Here is a 17,811-nt window from a genome sequence, read left to right on the forward strand (position 1 = left end):
GTTTTTTTAAGAGGGGAGGGACTTGTTAACATAAGAGACTCTCTGTCAGGTCAGACCAAAGGTCCTTCTTGTCCAGCATCTCATTCTCTCAGCCCCACTCACCTCACAGAGTGTTTGTTGTGGGGGAGGAAGGGAAAGGAGGATGTTAGCCGCTTTGAGACTCCTTAAAGGGAGTGAAAGGCGGGATATCAAATCCAAACTCTTCTTCTTCTTCTTCCAAGCGACAAGCCAAAGAAGTCTAACTCTCCTGCCCTTGCCTCTCAGTAACCAACACAATGTTTTTCTTCTTCCTCCTCCTCCTCCTCCCCATTTTAACTTCACAACAACCCTGTGAGGTAGGTTTGGCTGAGAGTGGTCAGTAACTGGCATTTAATGGCATTCTGCCTCTGAACCCAACCAAGGCTATCATGCCTAATGGGCACGATAGACCAACCTATCCTTTTGCACTATTTGGGGGGGGGGGGGAGAAGAATGCCCAGCCTTGTTACCTTTTGTTATGTCCCTTTGCTACTGTTTTCTGAAGCCTTGGGGTGCAGGATTTGTCTGAGATTGTGGTAGGATTGGGGAGGCATTTGTGGATTTCCTTAAGGGCCCTAAGTGCCTTCCATTCACACCCTTTGGCACCATCCAGCCAACGAAAATAATATTCTAAACTACAATTCCCACCATCACCTCGATCACTAGCCATGGAGGCAGGGGCTGACGTCCAAGAACATCTGGAGAGCACCACGCTACCCCTGCTTTCTTCTGTATGCTCCTCGGGGCAGGAACCCATAATTTCTTCTCTCTCTCTCTGCTACCGTTACTCATGTTAAAAGTGCCGTGAGCGCCACGGATCGTCCGCTTTCTAAGAGGAGGAACGTGGCGCAGGGGCCCAGAAGCCTTTTGCGCCCCCCCCCAAGCCACCTGCTTGCGCGGCGACCCCCATCTCGCTCCTTCCAAGGGCTCCCGGCAGATTTAATGGAGCCACGAAGGGGCAGGTTCCGGGGCTAAGCCCGACGCCCAGCCACAAGCCGCCTCGCATGGCCGGGAAGGACGGCTATGGCGCCCTCCTCGGGGGAAACTCTCCTCAGCTCCAGGCAAGAGAAAGAGAGAGAGAGAGAGAGAGAGAGAGAGAGAGAGAGACCCAGCCCCCCCCCCCCCGCGGCCCCCATTTCGCTTCCCTTTCTTCTCCCCCACCCTCACCATTCTCCTCAGGGTCGGGCAACGGGGTCTCGGCGCCGGCGGCTCTGGCTCTCCTCACGCCGGGCGGCGTCGGCTCCTGCTCCTGCTCGTGGTTCGGCTTCGGCGGTGGCGGGGCCTGTCTCCATCTATCGGCGCTGAGCTCGGCGGCGGCTGCTGCGCGGGGCCGGGCGGGAAGAAGAAGAAGGAGAAGGAGAGAAGGCCGCCGCCGCGCGAGGTGGGCGCTCCGAACTGGGCCCGCGGGGAGTCGCGCCTGAGGGGGCGGCCGGAGCAGCGGCGAAGGCTCGGGGTAGGAGGCTCCGGCTGGGGATCCAGAGCGGAGGGCGGCGGCAGCGGCGGCGGCGAAGGCAGCAACAGCGGCGGCGGCGGCAGCGGCAGGAGCGGCCTGGCGGCTCTTTCTCATAATTGTGCGACTGGCCCGGCTCGAGCGCAGCGGCGTGGCCGCGTCAGCTTGCGCAGCCCCGCCCGGCCTTTCTCCCGCCTTTTCCTGGCTCGGCCTGCGTTTCCCTCACGAGCTGCGCGTCGGTCGCGCTCGCCTCAGAGGGAGCAGGAGGGGTCGGGCGCTGAGGGGAGTATTTTTGGCGGAGGGGTGTCCAAAGCGAAGCTAGAAGGGCCCTTCGTAGTAGTAGTAGTGATGATGATGATAATAATAATAATAGATAAATAAACAAACTGAGGGGATTTTGGGGGTGGGGTGGCAGGAGCGAAGCTAGAAGGGCCTTTCAATAATCATAATGTTACTAACGGGATTTTTGGGGGTGGCAGGAGCGAAGCTAGAAGGGCCCTTCGTAAATAATAATAATAATAATAATGGGAATTTTTTTTGGGGGGTGGCAGGAGCAAAGCTAGAAGCACCCTTCGTAAATAATAATAATAATAATGTTAAATATAATATATTAATATAATATAATTAAATATAATTAAATAATATAATTAAATATAATAACTGAAGGGATTTGGGGGGAGTGGTGTGGCAGGAGTGAAGCTAGAAGTAAATAGTAGTAATAGTAGTAATTTGCTTAACAATATATTATTATTATTATTATTATTATTATTATCTTGCATTTCAACTTACTATTATCACATTCACCTTAAGGTCCCAGGACCTTAATTAACAGTCAATGTAACGAATAATAATAATGGGGAAAGTATATAATTTACCTGAAAAACTACTTTAAACAACTAAATTCATTAGCAGGAGTGATGTAAAACTTATAGCTAAAAAAAAAATGAAATAAGGATTAGTAAAAATTGGAATGATAGAAGAGATGCAGGGGGAATAATTATAACACAAGGATCCACAAATGGGGAAGGAGGGAAGCCAAAGGGATATGTGTTTTATTTTTTTCTTACTTGACACTTCTAAACTTTGAAAAAATCATTTTTTAAAAATATGTTGGTGATGGTGATATTTATACCCCACCCCTCTGGCGGGTCTCCCCAGCTACTCTGGGTGGCTTCCAACACATATAAAAACATAATAAAACATCAGACATTTAAAACTTCCCGATACAAGGCTGCCTTCAGATGTCTTCTAAAAGTTGTGTAGAATAATACCTTTATTAAAACACAGTGTTAAACAAAACAGTTCAAAGCAACTTCACAGTCACATTTTAAAAATGCATTGTGCGGAATATGTTTGAAATGGTACACGCTCGTTCATAGACATGCCAGGAAAAGTTTCACCTGCTAAATGCCTGCCTGTTAGGCAGAGGATAAAGTTACAGAAGTCTCTGGTGTTTAACAACATGTACAGAGCAACACCCCGCCCCACCCCCTTAGAGCCTTTAAAATGTGATGCTTCACTTTCTCCTGTTGTTTGTCCCGGTACAAAGCAATCCTGTTTAGCCTGCTTCATGCATTATACACTAAAAATGCTTGATTGTAATGAAACCTCACAGTTTTAAAAAAAGAATGAAACAGTAAAATTATCAGTAAAGAAACTTAAAACCAACTATTTAAAACCTAAGTAAAATCAATTGTAAGCTAAAAACCAGATTAAAACATGTTCGACACGAACATGTTTTTAGCCGGTGCCGAAAAAGTATAGTGAAGGCACCTGCCTGGTGTCAATATGCAGGGAGTGCCAATGCGTGGGTACAGCCACATTAAAAAATCAATTTCTTAAAAATGTGGAACAGGAATTAAGTGACACCTGCCACAGGACCAGTTCCGCAGATCAAAGCAGTTGAGTGGGAATAAATTGGGTAAGGTAATATCACAAGCAAGCTGGTCCCAAGCTGTTATGGGCTTCAAATACTAATAGTAACACCTTGAACTTGGCTCTGTAGCACATCTGCCACCAGTGCAGGTCCCTAAGCAGAGGTGTTCTATGCTAACTCCTGTCAGCAATTGTGCTGCAGCATTCTACACTACCTGCAGCTTCCAGACCTAGTGCAATGAAAGCTCCACACAGCACATTGTAGTAATCCAGTCTCAAACATTATTAAGTTTGCTTTAATTTTTAATTAGGCACAAATTCCTCCTTTTTATTAAAATTTTGCTACTTGGTGTACTCAGCGAGCAATGTAAATATAAGTCAGCATGAAATAGCAGGTTATTATTATTATTACTCTTATAATTACTATTTATTTTGTGCCCGATGTCTTGTGAGAGAATTTTTAACCTTTAATGTCTTCTTCAATGCTGAGTTTGTACAATGTTTATGGATTTATTGTATGCTTCTACGTTTTGTTACGGTGTTTGGTTTTTGCAAACCACCTTGTCAATATTTTTGAGAAAAGGCAGCTTCAGAATTCTGAAAATAGAAGATTGGTATGATGCCAGCATTGATTAATAGTTTCCAAAATTTGTTTGAAACAATACACTTAAAAAGAACTAAAGTTAATGTGTCCCTGGACTCCAAAGTAAATTTATGTGACCCTGAAACTCAAAATAAATGGGATACCCTATATCATATGTATCTATGATATATCATATCGTATCATATACAGTTGTACCTTGGTTCTTGAATGCCTTGGTACTCGTATGTTTTGGCTCCCAAACACCGAAAACCCAGAAGTGTCCTGGTTCTTGAACATTTTTTGGAAGCCGAAAGTCCGAAGCTCCTGCAGCCAATTGGAAGCTGCACCTTGGTTTTCAAACAGTTTTGGCAGTCAAACGGACTTCCAGAACGGATTATGTCCAAGAACCAAGGTACAACTGTATATGATATGATACAAAGTATTAGTGCAAGTAGATAAATAGGTACCACTGCAGCGGGAAGGTAAATGACATTTCCGTGTGCTCTGGCACTTGTCACAGTGTCCCGTTGCACCAGAAGCGGTTTAGACATGCTGGCCACATGACCCGGAAAGTTGCCTGTGGACAAACTCCGGCTTCCTTGGCCTGAAAGTGAGATGAATGCCGCACCCCATAGACGCCAGTCATTTACCGTTTATCTGTGATGGGGGAGCTCCCCCTTCAATCCTAACAATAAATATCCAAACCAAAATTGCCATGCTTCAAATGAATGATGATATTTTAACAACGCAACAAAATAAGGAAATATGTGTCCCTCAAATGGGAGTGTATGCCATTTGGCTTGTAGACATAAGAATCATATTGCATGAGAGAGAACTGTAGACTAGAAATCAAACCTGCACACTTACTTAGGAGTAACCCCCCACTGAACTCAGTGGACTATTTCAGTGTATAGGATTCATTCACCTTATTTATAAAAAATTGCTCATAAACCCAGATTATTAACCACCAGTGCTCAAAACAAATGCTCAGAACAGTGACTGTTGAAGCTCACTAAGCCCAACTCTTCCAGACTTTCTTGTTCAGAAACAATAAAGTCCGCAAGGTTTTTACCACTAATTTTCTTTTTTACACTGCCAATAGAGAGATCAGATTTCAGATTCCATGTCCATGAACAAAAATAAATTAAGAGTACTATAAAAGTCACACATTCGGCCCCTCAGGGCAGGAAATATTTTGCATCAATATTTAGCAACTTGCTTCTGCAGAACATGACAGGAGTTCAAATAAATGTTTAAAATTACTGTATAAGGAAGCTTTTGATGGGCAGAAGGATTTGCCATCTTATAAACTTGCTTAACTGGAATAATGTTTTTTCAGTTCATCCATTAAACTTAATTGGAATAGGAAATGAAGAATGGTATACATAGGGCTGGATCCAAAGATAAATGAAACTCGTTTTATTAGTCCAAATAGGCTTTAGACACATTTTAAGCAAATCCCCCCCCCCATTGCATGTCAAGCTGGATTTTGAAACATAGGAGTTTTAAAAGCATTTTGCAACACTACTAGAGGGTCAGTTGTTCAAGGTCATAATTCCATTAGTTTAACTACAAGCTCCTCATGGAAAACTAGTTCTTTGAAATCCAACCATGGTGGGATACTTTAAAAAAGAAAAAAATAAATCTGAATGACATTTCCAAAATTTTGCCCATGGTGAAGCAATCCTTGCAGCTTCCCCCATTGGCTTACATCCTAGTTTACTGCCTTGTTTCTCAACCTACTTTAAAGATTTGCAAATGCATGTTCGGTAATGATCAGGCCTTTTGGCAGAAGCCTCGCATGAACATTTACCATAGGCTAAAAGTGGTCGTACTTAAAAGCTGAAAAAATTGGCACCTCAACACTGGCCAAGTGGTTACAAGGTCAAAGTTATGAGATTATTGCCATTGTTCACAAGCTATGAACATGGTTGTAAAGAAGCTTATAAACCTGCAAATAATAATAATAATAAATCACATCCTTCAGGTGTATCCATACATTCCAAATGTGAATTAAACTATAGCATTAATTATATTCAAAAGTGAGTTTAAAATAGTATGCATTGAAAACCAGTTCATTATTTCTAGCACATTATACCTCTGTGCTGGGCAATGGGTAATGATTATTTTCACTGCCTTCGTTGTGAGCTTACTCAACCAGAACAAAAAATACATTATAGAGTAGCTAATTTGTTCTCATCCTTGTTTTGTTATTTTAAACTTATCAGGATCAGAACATTCTCTTCTCTCATGTTTGGAAAATAGCTGGAACACTATTAATCTAGAGCCATAGATAAAAGTAATAACCCAGTGCCATCTCTGTTGTCCCAAATCTCAGCCTGGAATATTGGGTCACCAGCTTCTTTCAAGGAGACAAGGAGAGAGAGCATTTTCAGTCAAATTATAACATGATCCCACAGCAACAGACAAATCAATGAATCAGTTGCATTTGGTTTATATTCTAAGTCAGAATAGCTCATCTAAAAAATAAAAAGTAGGTTACTCAAATCCACTTGTAACTCTTCACAGTTCAACAGATAGAATAAATTTGTGCAGTAAAGGCCAGCCAGTGATATTTAAAATAAATCAAACACATTTCTACCACCAAATTCATAGAAGACAGAAAGACCTAAAATATTTTTTAAGATTTGGGGGACTAATTATTATATGTATAGACCAGTTCCTGGCATGAAGCCATTAAAGCAGATTACAGGGTAAATATGGTGGGTGGGGACAAAAACTCAAACTCTAAGAACAATAAAATAAATTCAACAAACTCTAAAGCAATAAAACCATCCGTTCAAACTATTTAAAAAATCATATATAAAATTGATCTTCCATATATGACTGGGTTACACCTCAGGGGAAAACTTCCTGAATGAAAATGTCTTCATTGGGCACCTAAACATCAAGTTCTTTAAATGTATGGCCTTAGTTATGAGATTTCTAAAGCCAGTACTGTCTCTGTACTTGGCTGGAGGAAAGTTGAACAGTGTACGTCCAGGCAACAAGGAAATTGCTGTAGCAAAAAAATATGCCATTTCAAAATAAGATTTCGATACTAGATATCAAGAGGATGTCAACAATTGCCAGCTAATTATGCGAAATTAGCCTCCATCTACTCCCTTTGGTGGCTGGTTCCAGGCTGGCTCCATATTCTCATTGGTAGATCTCAGTAATTTTCAGCCCTGGGGATAAAACGTTTAAGAAACCCTGACTGACAGTCTGTTGCTGCTTTTTGCTTTTTATTTGTTTCCACCTTTCAGTGAACTTACATACTTGATATTCTGTTTTATTTGTAGTCTGTGTGGGCTGTGTTTGAAAACTATATTTGATCCAACTGCACCATAGCATGCTCTCCAGTGGAGGCTGATTGGAAGCAGGCAAGACCAGGATTTTAATTTATTTATTTCTCACAGCATGTTCGCAGCTAGCAGGCAGCTTGGGGATGATTAGTTTAATAAGCAGAATATTTCCATTTTAATATCCTTGAATAATGCAGACTATACACTTAAGATAATACACTATGTGGGGGACTGAGGGATCCACACATTTCAGCCACTCCTCTTGAAAACAAATTTAATGGTTGTCCTCTAGTCTGCCAGCATAGCAGGAAATCTACCTGCATATCAATGATACCAAAAGCGTCATTGACTTTTACCCAGCCCATACAATTTGTGCCTTTGAAAATAAATTATGCATCATTATACATCATTATGCATACCTACTAAATTGTGTTGTATCAGTTCCTAGTGATTAATACTTCCAAACCAACAGACATTTCCCTTCCATAATAATTAGATACAGTGTAAGTATGGGAACGTAAAAGTGGAGGTAGCTGTGAGAGGAAAGGGAATCACATGCCCTATACAGCACAAACACCTTTCCTGGAATTTTCCCAGGAGATAAGCCATCAGGTACACTGTAACTGATCTGCTGATTTGAGGAAATTTAAGGCTGTGTGCACATTGCCAGCTTAAAACGCAACTAGGTCATTCTGTTTCTCAGTTTGAATATGAATTGTGGCTGTCGCATACAAAAAAAAAAAGGTAAAGGACCCCTGGACGGTTAAGTCCAGTCAAAGGCAACTATGGGCTTATGGCGCTCATCTCACTTTCAGGCCAAGGGAGCCGGTGTTTGTCCACAGACAGCTTTCCGGGTCATGTAGCCAGCAGGACTAAACCACTTCTGGTGCAATGGGACACTGTGACGGAAGCCAGGGCACACGGGACAGAGCAATGGGGACTCACTCCGTTGCAGGAATTTGAACCGCCGACCTTCAATTGGCAAGCCCAAGAAACTCAGTGGAAGGGCACTGGGTGCGGAGTAAATGGGAGTATGTACACAGCCTCTGTCTACAAAGCACAGTTAGTAAAATAGTAATGTTCCCCCTCCCTCAGCAGCAAGTTATTCTAATAAATGATAGCACTGCTGTGACTAATCCCCATGATGGAGACAATGGATTGTGTTAGAATTAGAATCACATTATTTTTGCTAGGCTAGGAACTAAGAGAACTAACCATACCTGGAGCAGATCCTGCATCCTGTCCATGGAGCCACTTTAGAAATTACATGTCAGCATACCACGTTATGCTGCATTAATTATCAGACACTTTAAAGAACAGTTGTGAATATAGCAAAAGTGTATGCTCTGCTCTGTTTTGCAGAAGTAGAGTCACCTGCTACTGATGCCACTGGATTAGACTGAGGCATTCCCCACCGCACATACACAATTTACAGCTTCAGATAAAACACCATATGATAAAGTAAAGCCACAGGGGTTTCTGGTAGATCATTTAATTGCTGTTTGCATGCTTGAGACCAGGCTGAGACATAGCTGGTAAGGTAGGGGCCCTAACAAAGCAAAACAAGGGTCCGGTGAGGAGGGGTTGAATTCCATATGCACATAGCTTCATACCTGTCATGTTTTAAGCACCTGGTAGCAATCCAACAGGAAGGAGCTTGAAAGGAGACAGAATAGTTGAATTATGAACACTACATCGTTTATTTGCAGCTAATGTGTTTAAAAATTAGCTGTCCTTCACAACAAAACAAGTATTCTACCATATAAACCTGCGGCCCTCTGGATGTTATTGGACGCTAACTCTCATCAGCTCTAGCCAGAATGGCCAACAGCCAAGGATGATGGGAGTTGTAGCCTTACAACATCTCAAGGACCATAGGTTCCCCACAGGGTTGGCCCACCCACGAGGCTGCCTTGGGCAGCAGGATCCATAAGGGCAGCAGATCCCAATGTAGATCTTTATTCCCCGTCTTCGCTCACCCATTCTTCCCTGGTGGGGAGGTGTGTGCCATTTTGTGATTTGCTCCAGGGGCCCAAATGTCTCAGGCTGGGCCTGGTTCCCCACCCCACATCACCTAAACTAATGGTGTGTGGTTTCTGTGTCCCTCATAGAGGTTACCTCCCTGTTTCAAACAGAATCGTACTCGGGCACTGAAGTGCAATCAGGGCCGGCCCGTCCATGAGGTGGACTGAGGCAGCTGCCTCTGGTGGGGAAATCCAAGGTGCGGCACCCGCTCAGAACCCCATGAGCTCACTCCCGTTTCCACTGGAGAAGTGAGAAGTGGCAGCAACTCCCTGGTTCTGATGAGATCTCACAAGAGCTCCACAAGATCTCACGGGGCTATTGCAAGACCAGAAGCCACTGCTGCCGCCGCAACTCCTCACTTCTCCAGTGCCGCCACAAGCAATACACCACCACTGGGGATCTTACTGAAACCAGCACCACTTCTCACTTCTCCAGCACTGCCACGGGCTCGCCCATCCCAATAGAAGCGAGGAGAAGCAGCTTTGGCTTCTGGCAAGATCTCACAGGACTCTTGCGAGATTTTACTGGAAGCCACCATGGCCGCCACAGCCTCTTCTCACTTCTCCCATGGTTGTGGTGGTGGGCACCCTTCTTGCCCTAACACTGCCAGAGAAATGAGAAGAAGCAGCGGCAGTGGCTTCCACATCCCAGCGAGATCTTGTGGACCTCTCAAGATCCCACCAGAAGCCACCACCACAGTCACACAATCACTGACAGTGAGGCTTCAAGGGCGGGGTGTGTGTGGAAGCAACAGGGGAACAACACCTTCCCATTTTGCCTCTGGCTGCAAAACAGGGTGGGCTGCCCCTGGGTGTAATAGGCAAAGCGTTGTGTGGCTGTAAGAACTTGGTAGCAAGTCTTCCCTTCATCTACAAAATTCCCTGAATAACCTTAGGGCAATCTAATGTCCTTTGCAGGTTGCTGTAAGGATAACACTAGACAACGTGGTATAGATTTCCATTACTGAACTTAAATTCATACTTGACAGGGAATCTCCTGTAGAGGCATTCGATAAACCATTATCACTTAACCCACTTTAATTCACAAGTCTTGTTATGAGACTAGTAGCTGTTCTGCGTCTTGGAGTTTATGGCAATACTAGTAGTAGTTTAGTCTTAACACACTGTTGCAATTTTATCTCAGAAACCATCCTGTGACTTGCAGTAACCTTCTAACAGCTGGAATAGGTTTTCTCAGCAGCATATTGAGGCTTTTGTTTTATGGAAAGAATATTAATGACAGACAAACTTCCCTGAAAGACACTTTGCTGACCATGATCACCAATCTTCCCATGTTTCATGAAATCATTGGATTTGTTTTAGAGCAGTAGTCTTCCACCTTTTCAGACTCAGACTTAGCTTGAACCCAAGCATGCATTTGGACCCATATCGTATATATTTGTGGTGCTGCTGCTGCAGCTATCCCCATTAGATCAGGCTGTGACCTGGTAGTGGTTTCTGACCCATCTGTTGAAGACCAGTGTTGAGATCCCATGCTCAGTTGAAATGGGGCAGCCGTGAGCTCAGAGAGGCCTGGCCAGTGACATATGGATGCCACATATTTTCTACCTCCATTGTTGGAACTCCCAGTTCCTGAAAATCACATAAGAGTGTTTTGTCACTCAGGTTTGAAAACGACTTTTATCCAGAGATTTCCCACCCTCTTCTTCATACATACATACATACATAGTTTTATTTGTATGCTACCCTTCCATAGTTCAAACAAATGTAGCCATATACAATAAATAAAATATTAAAAAAACACAACAAAATTGAACAATTTCAACATATATCACTAAGATCTAAAATAAAGATACAAAAAAATATCAATAATGGCAACAACCCCCCCCCCAAAAAAAACCCTAAGCAACACCCCAGTGCAAGGGTATATTCAGGTGATCTGCAAGAAATGTCAATGTGACCTCTTGAACATATAATAACCCAAACCAGTATTATCCTTGCTCTCATAAATGTCATAATTACTGTCAACTTGGCATAGTGCTTTTGTAAATACATTTGTCATAAAGTGTCACCATTCCAGCTCCTCCTCCCTTTTTTACGCTGTGTGTGTGTCTGAAGATTAACATTTGCAATCGCCAAACCATTCAGCAAGATGTGATTATAACAAAAACAGAGTCGAACTGTCCTTTACACACTGTCACCTGGGAATAGTTTGTTTTCCCTCTGAACTTCTGTTATTGATTTGTGTGTAGTTTGCTCTTCAGAGGGTCCATATGCTCCTGAGGCTGAAATTCCTGCACGTCTATGAGTTAGACCCATTGAACCCACTGGAACAGATGAATAAAAACATGTACAAGCAAGTACAGAGAATATTAAGAAGCTGCCTTATACCGAGTCAGACTAATGTCCGTTGAGCTCAATATTGTCTACACTGACTGGCAGCAGGTCTCCGGGGTTTCCCAGCCCTACCCGGAGATGCCAGGGTTTGAACCTAGGACCTTCTGCATTCAAAAGCAGATGCTCTACCGTAGATCTGCAGCCCTTGCCCCAAAGCCTCAAGTGCTCTAAAAACACATTTGTACTCTTCTTTTCCTTATGTTCTTACAAAGACTCCTGTTTCTTCAACATTACGGAAAGCAGTTGTTTTGTACAGAGATGAGATGCTTGGAATTGAAGTTCTCAATTTGAAGTAACTGGATCCAATCACTCACAACAACAAAACGTTTTCGTTGTCCCCCACCACCTTTCGTAGTCATACCAGCAGAGATAATTCAGGTGCTGAATAAGTTCAGAACTCCCTTATAGGTCTCTGTTACATATTTTCCTGCTATTGTTTGTGTTAATGGTAGCCTAACTCTAGACATCTGTCTTTTGTTTCCAGATGTTTCTTGTTCCAGATCTATCAGCTGTGAATGAGGAGGAAGGAAACAAGTTTTATTTTAGATAGCTCAGCTATATGGACAACCTGAAGGAATATATTATTAGCATGTAATCTTAAAGTTAAATGTTTTTTTGGAGTCCTTCCACCACCATGCCCAACCCTAACATTCTGGGGCTATGGACACATTACCGTTTATTCTGCTGCTTGATGTGTTTCCCCTCAAAGCAATTTCCACCCACTTTCAAAACAAGCCACAATTGAGCCGATGTGTGTGCATTCGAGACAGCCATTGTGCATGCACAGATAACAGCTTCATTAATAGGAGTTTGGGGAGCGAGGTTGCAGATTTAACGTTAATGCACAACGGACAAAGACATCCCCACTCTGCTATCTGGTGTGTACAGCAATGTGCAAATGCGACTTGATATACATTGTAGGCTGCTAATGTGTACATGGCCTATTTGTAAAAAGAGATGACTAAAGAGCTAAAAGCAGGGGAACAAACCTGAATAGGAAGGATGAAAGAATCCAGTGCTTTCTGAGGAGGGGACGCAGGGGTATACAAACCCCTAAACCAGGGGTCAGCAAACATTTTCAGCAGGGGGCTGGTCCCCTGTCCCTCAGACATTGTGGAGGGCTGGACTATATATTTTTTTTGGGGGGGGGGTGAATGAACAAATTCCTATGCCTCACAAATAACCCAGAGATGCATTTTAAATAAAAGCACACATTCTGCTCATGTAAAAACACCAGGCAGGCCCCACAAATAACCCAGAGATGCATTTTAAATAAAAGGACACATTCTACTCATGTAAAAAACATGCTGATTCCCAGACCGTCCACTGGCCAGATTTAGAAGGCGATTGGGCCGGATCCAGCCCTTGGGCCTTATTTTGCCTACCCATGCCCTAAACATTTTGTGAATCTAAGTTTGGCCTCAGTGAGGGACAGTATTTCAATATGAGTAGGAAAATGAGAGTACCCTGAGAGTACCCCTAAACATTTTTTTTTGGGGGGGGGGAGCACTGGAAGACTCCATTTAGTGCATCCATTGCACTGAATATTAATATGAATTGTATTTTATTCATTCTTTTATTTATTACATTGCATTTTATTGTATTGGAAATTTAATTCTATAAAATTCCAATTGCTGTAACGTGTAGAAAAATAACTGTGGTCTGCAATATTCCAGTGGTCCATGGTCCAGGAGGTGGGGTGAGTATGGGAACCAAGGAATCAGCGGCTTTCATACTGTCATCAGAGGAACCCTATGGTTCAATGAGAACATCAGTAGAAGTGAGCAAGCCTTCCTACAAGACCTCTTATCCCACTGTGACCTAATCATCCCCTGCAATGCGCAGCCAGAAGGGTGTGGTGGGCGAACAACTGTGAGGCTCAGAGAACAAAGAGGATGCTACCTTTCTGTCCCAAGATAAGCGTGAAAGGAATGACCGCTTCAAGAAAGCTAGCTCCCCAGGGAAGATTTCTAGAATTCCTTGAGGAACTTGGGAGATTTGAAACACAAAACACTTTACACGGTACTTAAGGGATGTTCTCTCTCTATCAAAGAATAGGCATCACAAAGGATTCTGGGGCAAAAGGTTTTTCTGTGGGAGAGGCCTAGAGGTTCTCAGCAGAAAAGTCAATAGAGGGTTGATTCCCCGGAGATAGAAAATTTGAAAAACGTGCTGATTAGGACATAATCTCGGGCAATTGTGTGCACTGCTCTATTCCTGTTACTCGTGAAGGTGATATGCGGTATCAGTTTGATCTCAACCAAATTGGCCTGGGTACCTCTTATCTCATGGGTTGATAGCTCACTGAACCGGTTGTAACTTGATCTCGCTGCAATAAAACTACTGCAGGCGGTGAAAAGCCTCTAAAATAAATGTGTTACAGGGACAAGGGGCAATCTTACCAGAAACACAGAAGGGTTTTCTTTTTTTACATTGGGAAAAGGGGGCTTTATTTTCAGAATAATTCTTATAAACCATCTGAGCACTTTAGACGCTGAAGTTCAGAGTCATAAAAGTTAAAAACTATCTCGTGTGACGAAAGTAATGCCTTTATTTGTCACTTTTTGTTCCCAGGGGTTGATGGAGCGGCCAAGTCATCAAAATGAGGATGGAGATGCACTTGGTTCCTGGCATCTGGATTCTGTCAAGGTGTGGAGCAAGAGCACTTTTGAGATCGTGTCACAGCCCTAGTTTTACACCCAAATCACAGGGAATATAAAACAAGGACAGTGGCTTTGTTATTGCAGCAAATTTCTTGCACCGAAGAAATAATGGAACAAATCCACTATGCCTCTTAAAAAGCTTGTTCCTATAGGCCTGGCATGTCCAAAGTCTGTTTCGGGACCTAATCTGGCCTGCTGGTCAGTTTAATCTGTCCCCTGTGGCAGTTTATTTCCTGGGGTAAAATCCCCCCCCAAAACTCAACAACTTCACTCCTAAAAAAAAGCTCAAAAGTTCGCTTCATCAAATCTGGACCTCTTTGAGAAAAGTTTGGGTACCCCAGCTATAGGCCAAACACTTTTAAGCTCAAGCCTCAAACAAGAATTCACAGGGTGTGCGCTTATGAAGTGTAAATCAGACAGTAATCAGGAAGATAGTATGGGCAATTGCAATCACGTAAATTCCTCTCTTGACGTCTGCGTTTATGGCTTTTCAGCCTCACCTTTTCCAAAACTGGTTTGCACTTTGCAGTGAACCAGATCTTACAAACATATCGCAGGACTTGGGAACCTTCAGCCCTCCAGAAGTGGTGGAACTAGAACTCCTATCATCCCCTCCCAGTGGGATTGTAGTTCAGCAATATCTGATGGGCCAAAGGTTCCCCTTCTTGACATATTGTAAGATGCCGTCCCACAATTCTGTCCAGCTAAGTCCCCCTTCAACATTTACACTCCTAATTTGTCTTTTTGTTTGGTCTTCTCCAAGTACTTTTTGTAGGAGTGGAATGTTTGCATTGCCTGATACTTTAAATGTTCTACCCATCAGTAAAATCCATAGTTCACATCTATTAACGACCGTCCAATTATGCCTTAAAACATCCTATGCCTACTGAAACATTCTGTAAAACTTGCAGTAATCCTCATTTATTATATTTTGGAAACTTTTTTTTTTTAAGCTACACTAATCTTGTCAAGTGTTTCATTTTTCAATCTTTACAACACTGTTGGCGAAAGAAATACTGGGTTCCTTAATGTAGCCTGCTGGGAGTGTGGGAAAATAACCTTTACGTTGTGTAGCTCTCCAATTTTACTGCCTATTTATGCTTCCATCTTTAAAGCTAATGGGCATCTTTAAAGGAGAACATTTTCAAATTGCAAATTAATTGTGTTTGAGAGATGGTAAAGCATGAATTTCTTGTTTCTTAGTTGACCTTATTGTCCTTAAATTACAGCCCTCAAGACACTATTCCCACTGAAGGCAGACCACTCAAGCATAAATAGCACCTGAATTTTAATCACAAATTCTTGTTACTGTTAAGTCAGTGCATGTACGAAACCCTGTCTTAATAGCAACATGAAATGTGGTGCACAGGATAACAAGGTCATTGAAACCAATTTGTGTTTTTTTCCATTTTAACTTGTTCCACATTGTCGCTAAAAGCTGGAATGTTTGAAGTCCTGGGTGGAGACAAATAATGAAATGTTCCAAGTTGAACGTTCCTGCCACAGCTTCACCTTGTGGAGTTGTTTCATAGCTCAAGATTAAGGAAAGTACTAGAATTACTATGCTGGCTGAAGAAAATGATGGCAAGCCAGACAACCTTGCAGAACATTCAGAACTCGAGGTGTGGGGTTTTCTGGTCATTTAACTGACATACTTTTTTCCACCTGTGCAGTTAGGCAAGGATGTGTCCTTGCTGATTTTATTTATACTTGGCCGATCTTCCCACATATTTGGGCTCAACATCTTCACACCCTCCTAAACTCACCGCTACCAAAGTTTACATTTTCTTATGCACAGGTGATGCTGTCTTAATCTCACAAGGCTGGCTAGGGCTCTGCTCACTGGAGATGACTGCATAAAAGAATTTATAACTATTAACTTTGTGAAGTCAAAGGTAATGGTGTTTTCAAAAAGGAAGGCCAAGTATTCCTGGGCCATGGATAGCCACAGATTAGAACAAGTTGATTTCTGCAGCTATTTCAGGATCTGGTTTCATGACTGTCAACAATTGGACTGTGCTTGACAAATTAGCAGAGGCAAAAGCAGGGCATACGGTAAGAGCATGTTTTGATTTTGTTTTCCCTTCACAAAAGGAGGTGAATCTGTTCCAGCAGCAATATGAGTGAACACAGCAAAAGCTGTGAAGCAGATTTTATACGGTGCCTCAATCTGGTTACTCTCGGAATATGTGTGCGGAGTCAACCCATAACTTGGAAGCTGAAATGGAAATGGAGGTGATCTGAGTGCGACAGAGAGGTGAGTGTGGATCCTGTCTGAAGCCTGGTCGTGGGCTAGGGCCATGCCAGGACCCACTGGGGACGTATATCATAGGGCTCCCCCTGCTGGTGGTTTACCCTTAGTGTGACTCCCTGCAGACAGGCAGGAGTTAGGATATAGTCTGGTTCCACCCAATGTCAAACCGCTCACATCTGTAACCAGTAAAGTTGTGGCCTATTTTTGCCCATTAACCTAAATTATCATGTCCATGTGTGTTTATTATGTATTAGGGAGCAATGGGGCCCGGGGCCTTGTCACCAAACAGGGTTGGGAAGGTGAAAAGTGAGCCAAGTAGTTGCATGGAGCGGGAAAGGGAAGCTCTAGGGGGTTAATGTGGGGGGAATGGCAGGGCCCTGTGCAAGCAGTGGCACAGCCCTTAGTATAAAATAAATCTGTGAAACTGTTCCAGAGAAGGAATTTGTATTTTTGTTCTCACCGGCACTAACCAATTGGTACCCACCGCAGACTGATCTTCTCCCTTCAAGTCTGCAGAACAATTTTTAAAAGAGCATATTGTCGCAGAGCAGATGTAGAACATATGTTTATAGAGCAGTTAAAGTGTTTCTGCTGCTTTCAGAATGGTACGTTTGTATGCACCTTCTCCAAGGCTTCAGTCTTCCTGGCTGCATGCGCACCATACATTCAAAGCACATACAGTAGTACCTCGGATTAAGTACTTAATTCTTTCCCAAGGTCTGTTCTTAACCTGAAACTGTTCTTAACCTGAAGCACCACTTTAGCTAATGGGGCCTCCTGCTGCTGCTGCACCGCCAGAGCACGATTTCTGTTCTCATCCTGAAGCAAAGTTCTTAACCTGAGGTATTATTTCTTCGTTAGCGGAGCCTGTAACCTGAAGCGTATGTAACCTGAAGTGTATGTAACCCGAGGTACCACTGTATAGAGCACTTGGCTTTCCTCCCAAAAAATGCTGGGAAGTGTAATGTACCTCTCACAGAGCTACAACTCCCAGCACCCATAACAAACTACAGTTCTTAGGATTCTCTGGAGGGAAGCTATGCAGGGTGTATACACAGTCATGCATATACTCCTTGACTGCTGCTGGAATATTAGGCTTGGCTCACACAAACAGGAAATGAAAGGGTATCTCTCACATCTGTTCTGCATTTCAGTAACTCCCAGGCTTTGTACATGCACTGATATTTCTTCCCATATAGGATGCATCCAGCCATGTAATTCCGTATTTGCAGTCTGCATAGTTTTATATCCAATTCTGTTTAGTAGATTATTTTTAACCAT

The 17,811-nt window shown here is 42.9% G+C and overlaps 1 protein-coding gene and 1 long non-coding RNA gene across 4 annotated transcripts in view; one reads left to right on the forward strand and one right to left on the reverse strand.

Annotated features, from left to right (window-relative positions):
* The window catches only part of TRPM7 (transient receptor potential cation channel subfamily M member 7), a 73,602-nt gene extending 72,154 nt beyond the window's left edge, over positions 1-1,448 (reverse strand). For both annotated transcript variants that reach the window (XM_080980219.1, XM_080980218.1), the window contains exon 1: positions 1,186-1,448. In XM_080980219.1, coding sequence (XP_080836345.1) covers positions 1,186-1,188 — 3 coding nt within the window. In that variant the 5' untranslated portion in view covers positions 1,189-1,448. The remainder of the gene's footprint in view (positions 1-1,185) is intronic.
* Positions 1,361-16,751, forward strand: LOC308462734. 2 transcript variants are annotated; one of them, XR_013979280.1, is made up of 5 exons: positions 1,361-1,471; positions 7,229-7,309; positions 13,290-13,393; positions 14,188-14,262; positions 15,506-16,751. It is a non-coding gene; the product is annotated as an uncharacterized lncRNA (long non-coding RNA). The 2 variants fall into 2 exon arrangements; XR_013979281.1 differs by lacking the exon at positions 1,361-1,471 and adding an exon at positions 1,651-1,810.
* Positions 16,752-17,811: the final 1,060 nt, after the last annotated feature.

Source organism: Podarcis pityusensis (assembly GCF_964106645.2).
Source record: "Podarcis pityusensis genome assembly, chromosome: 14".
Taxonomy (NCBI): domain Eukaryota; kingdom Metazoa; phylum Chordata; class Lepidosauria; order Squamata; family Lacertidae; genus Podarcis; species Podarcis pityusensis.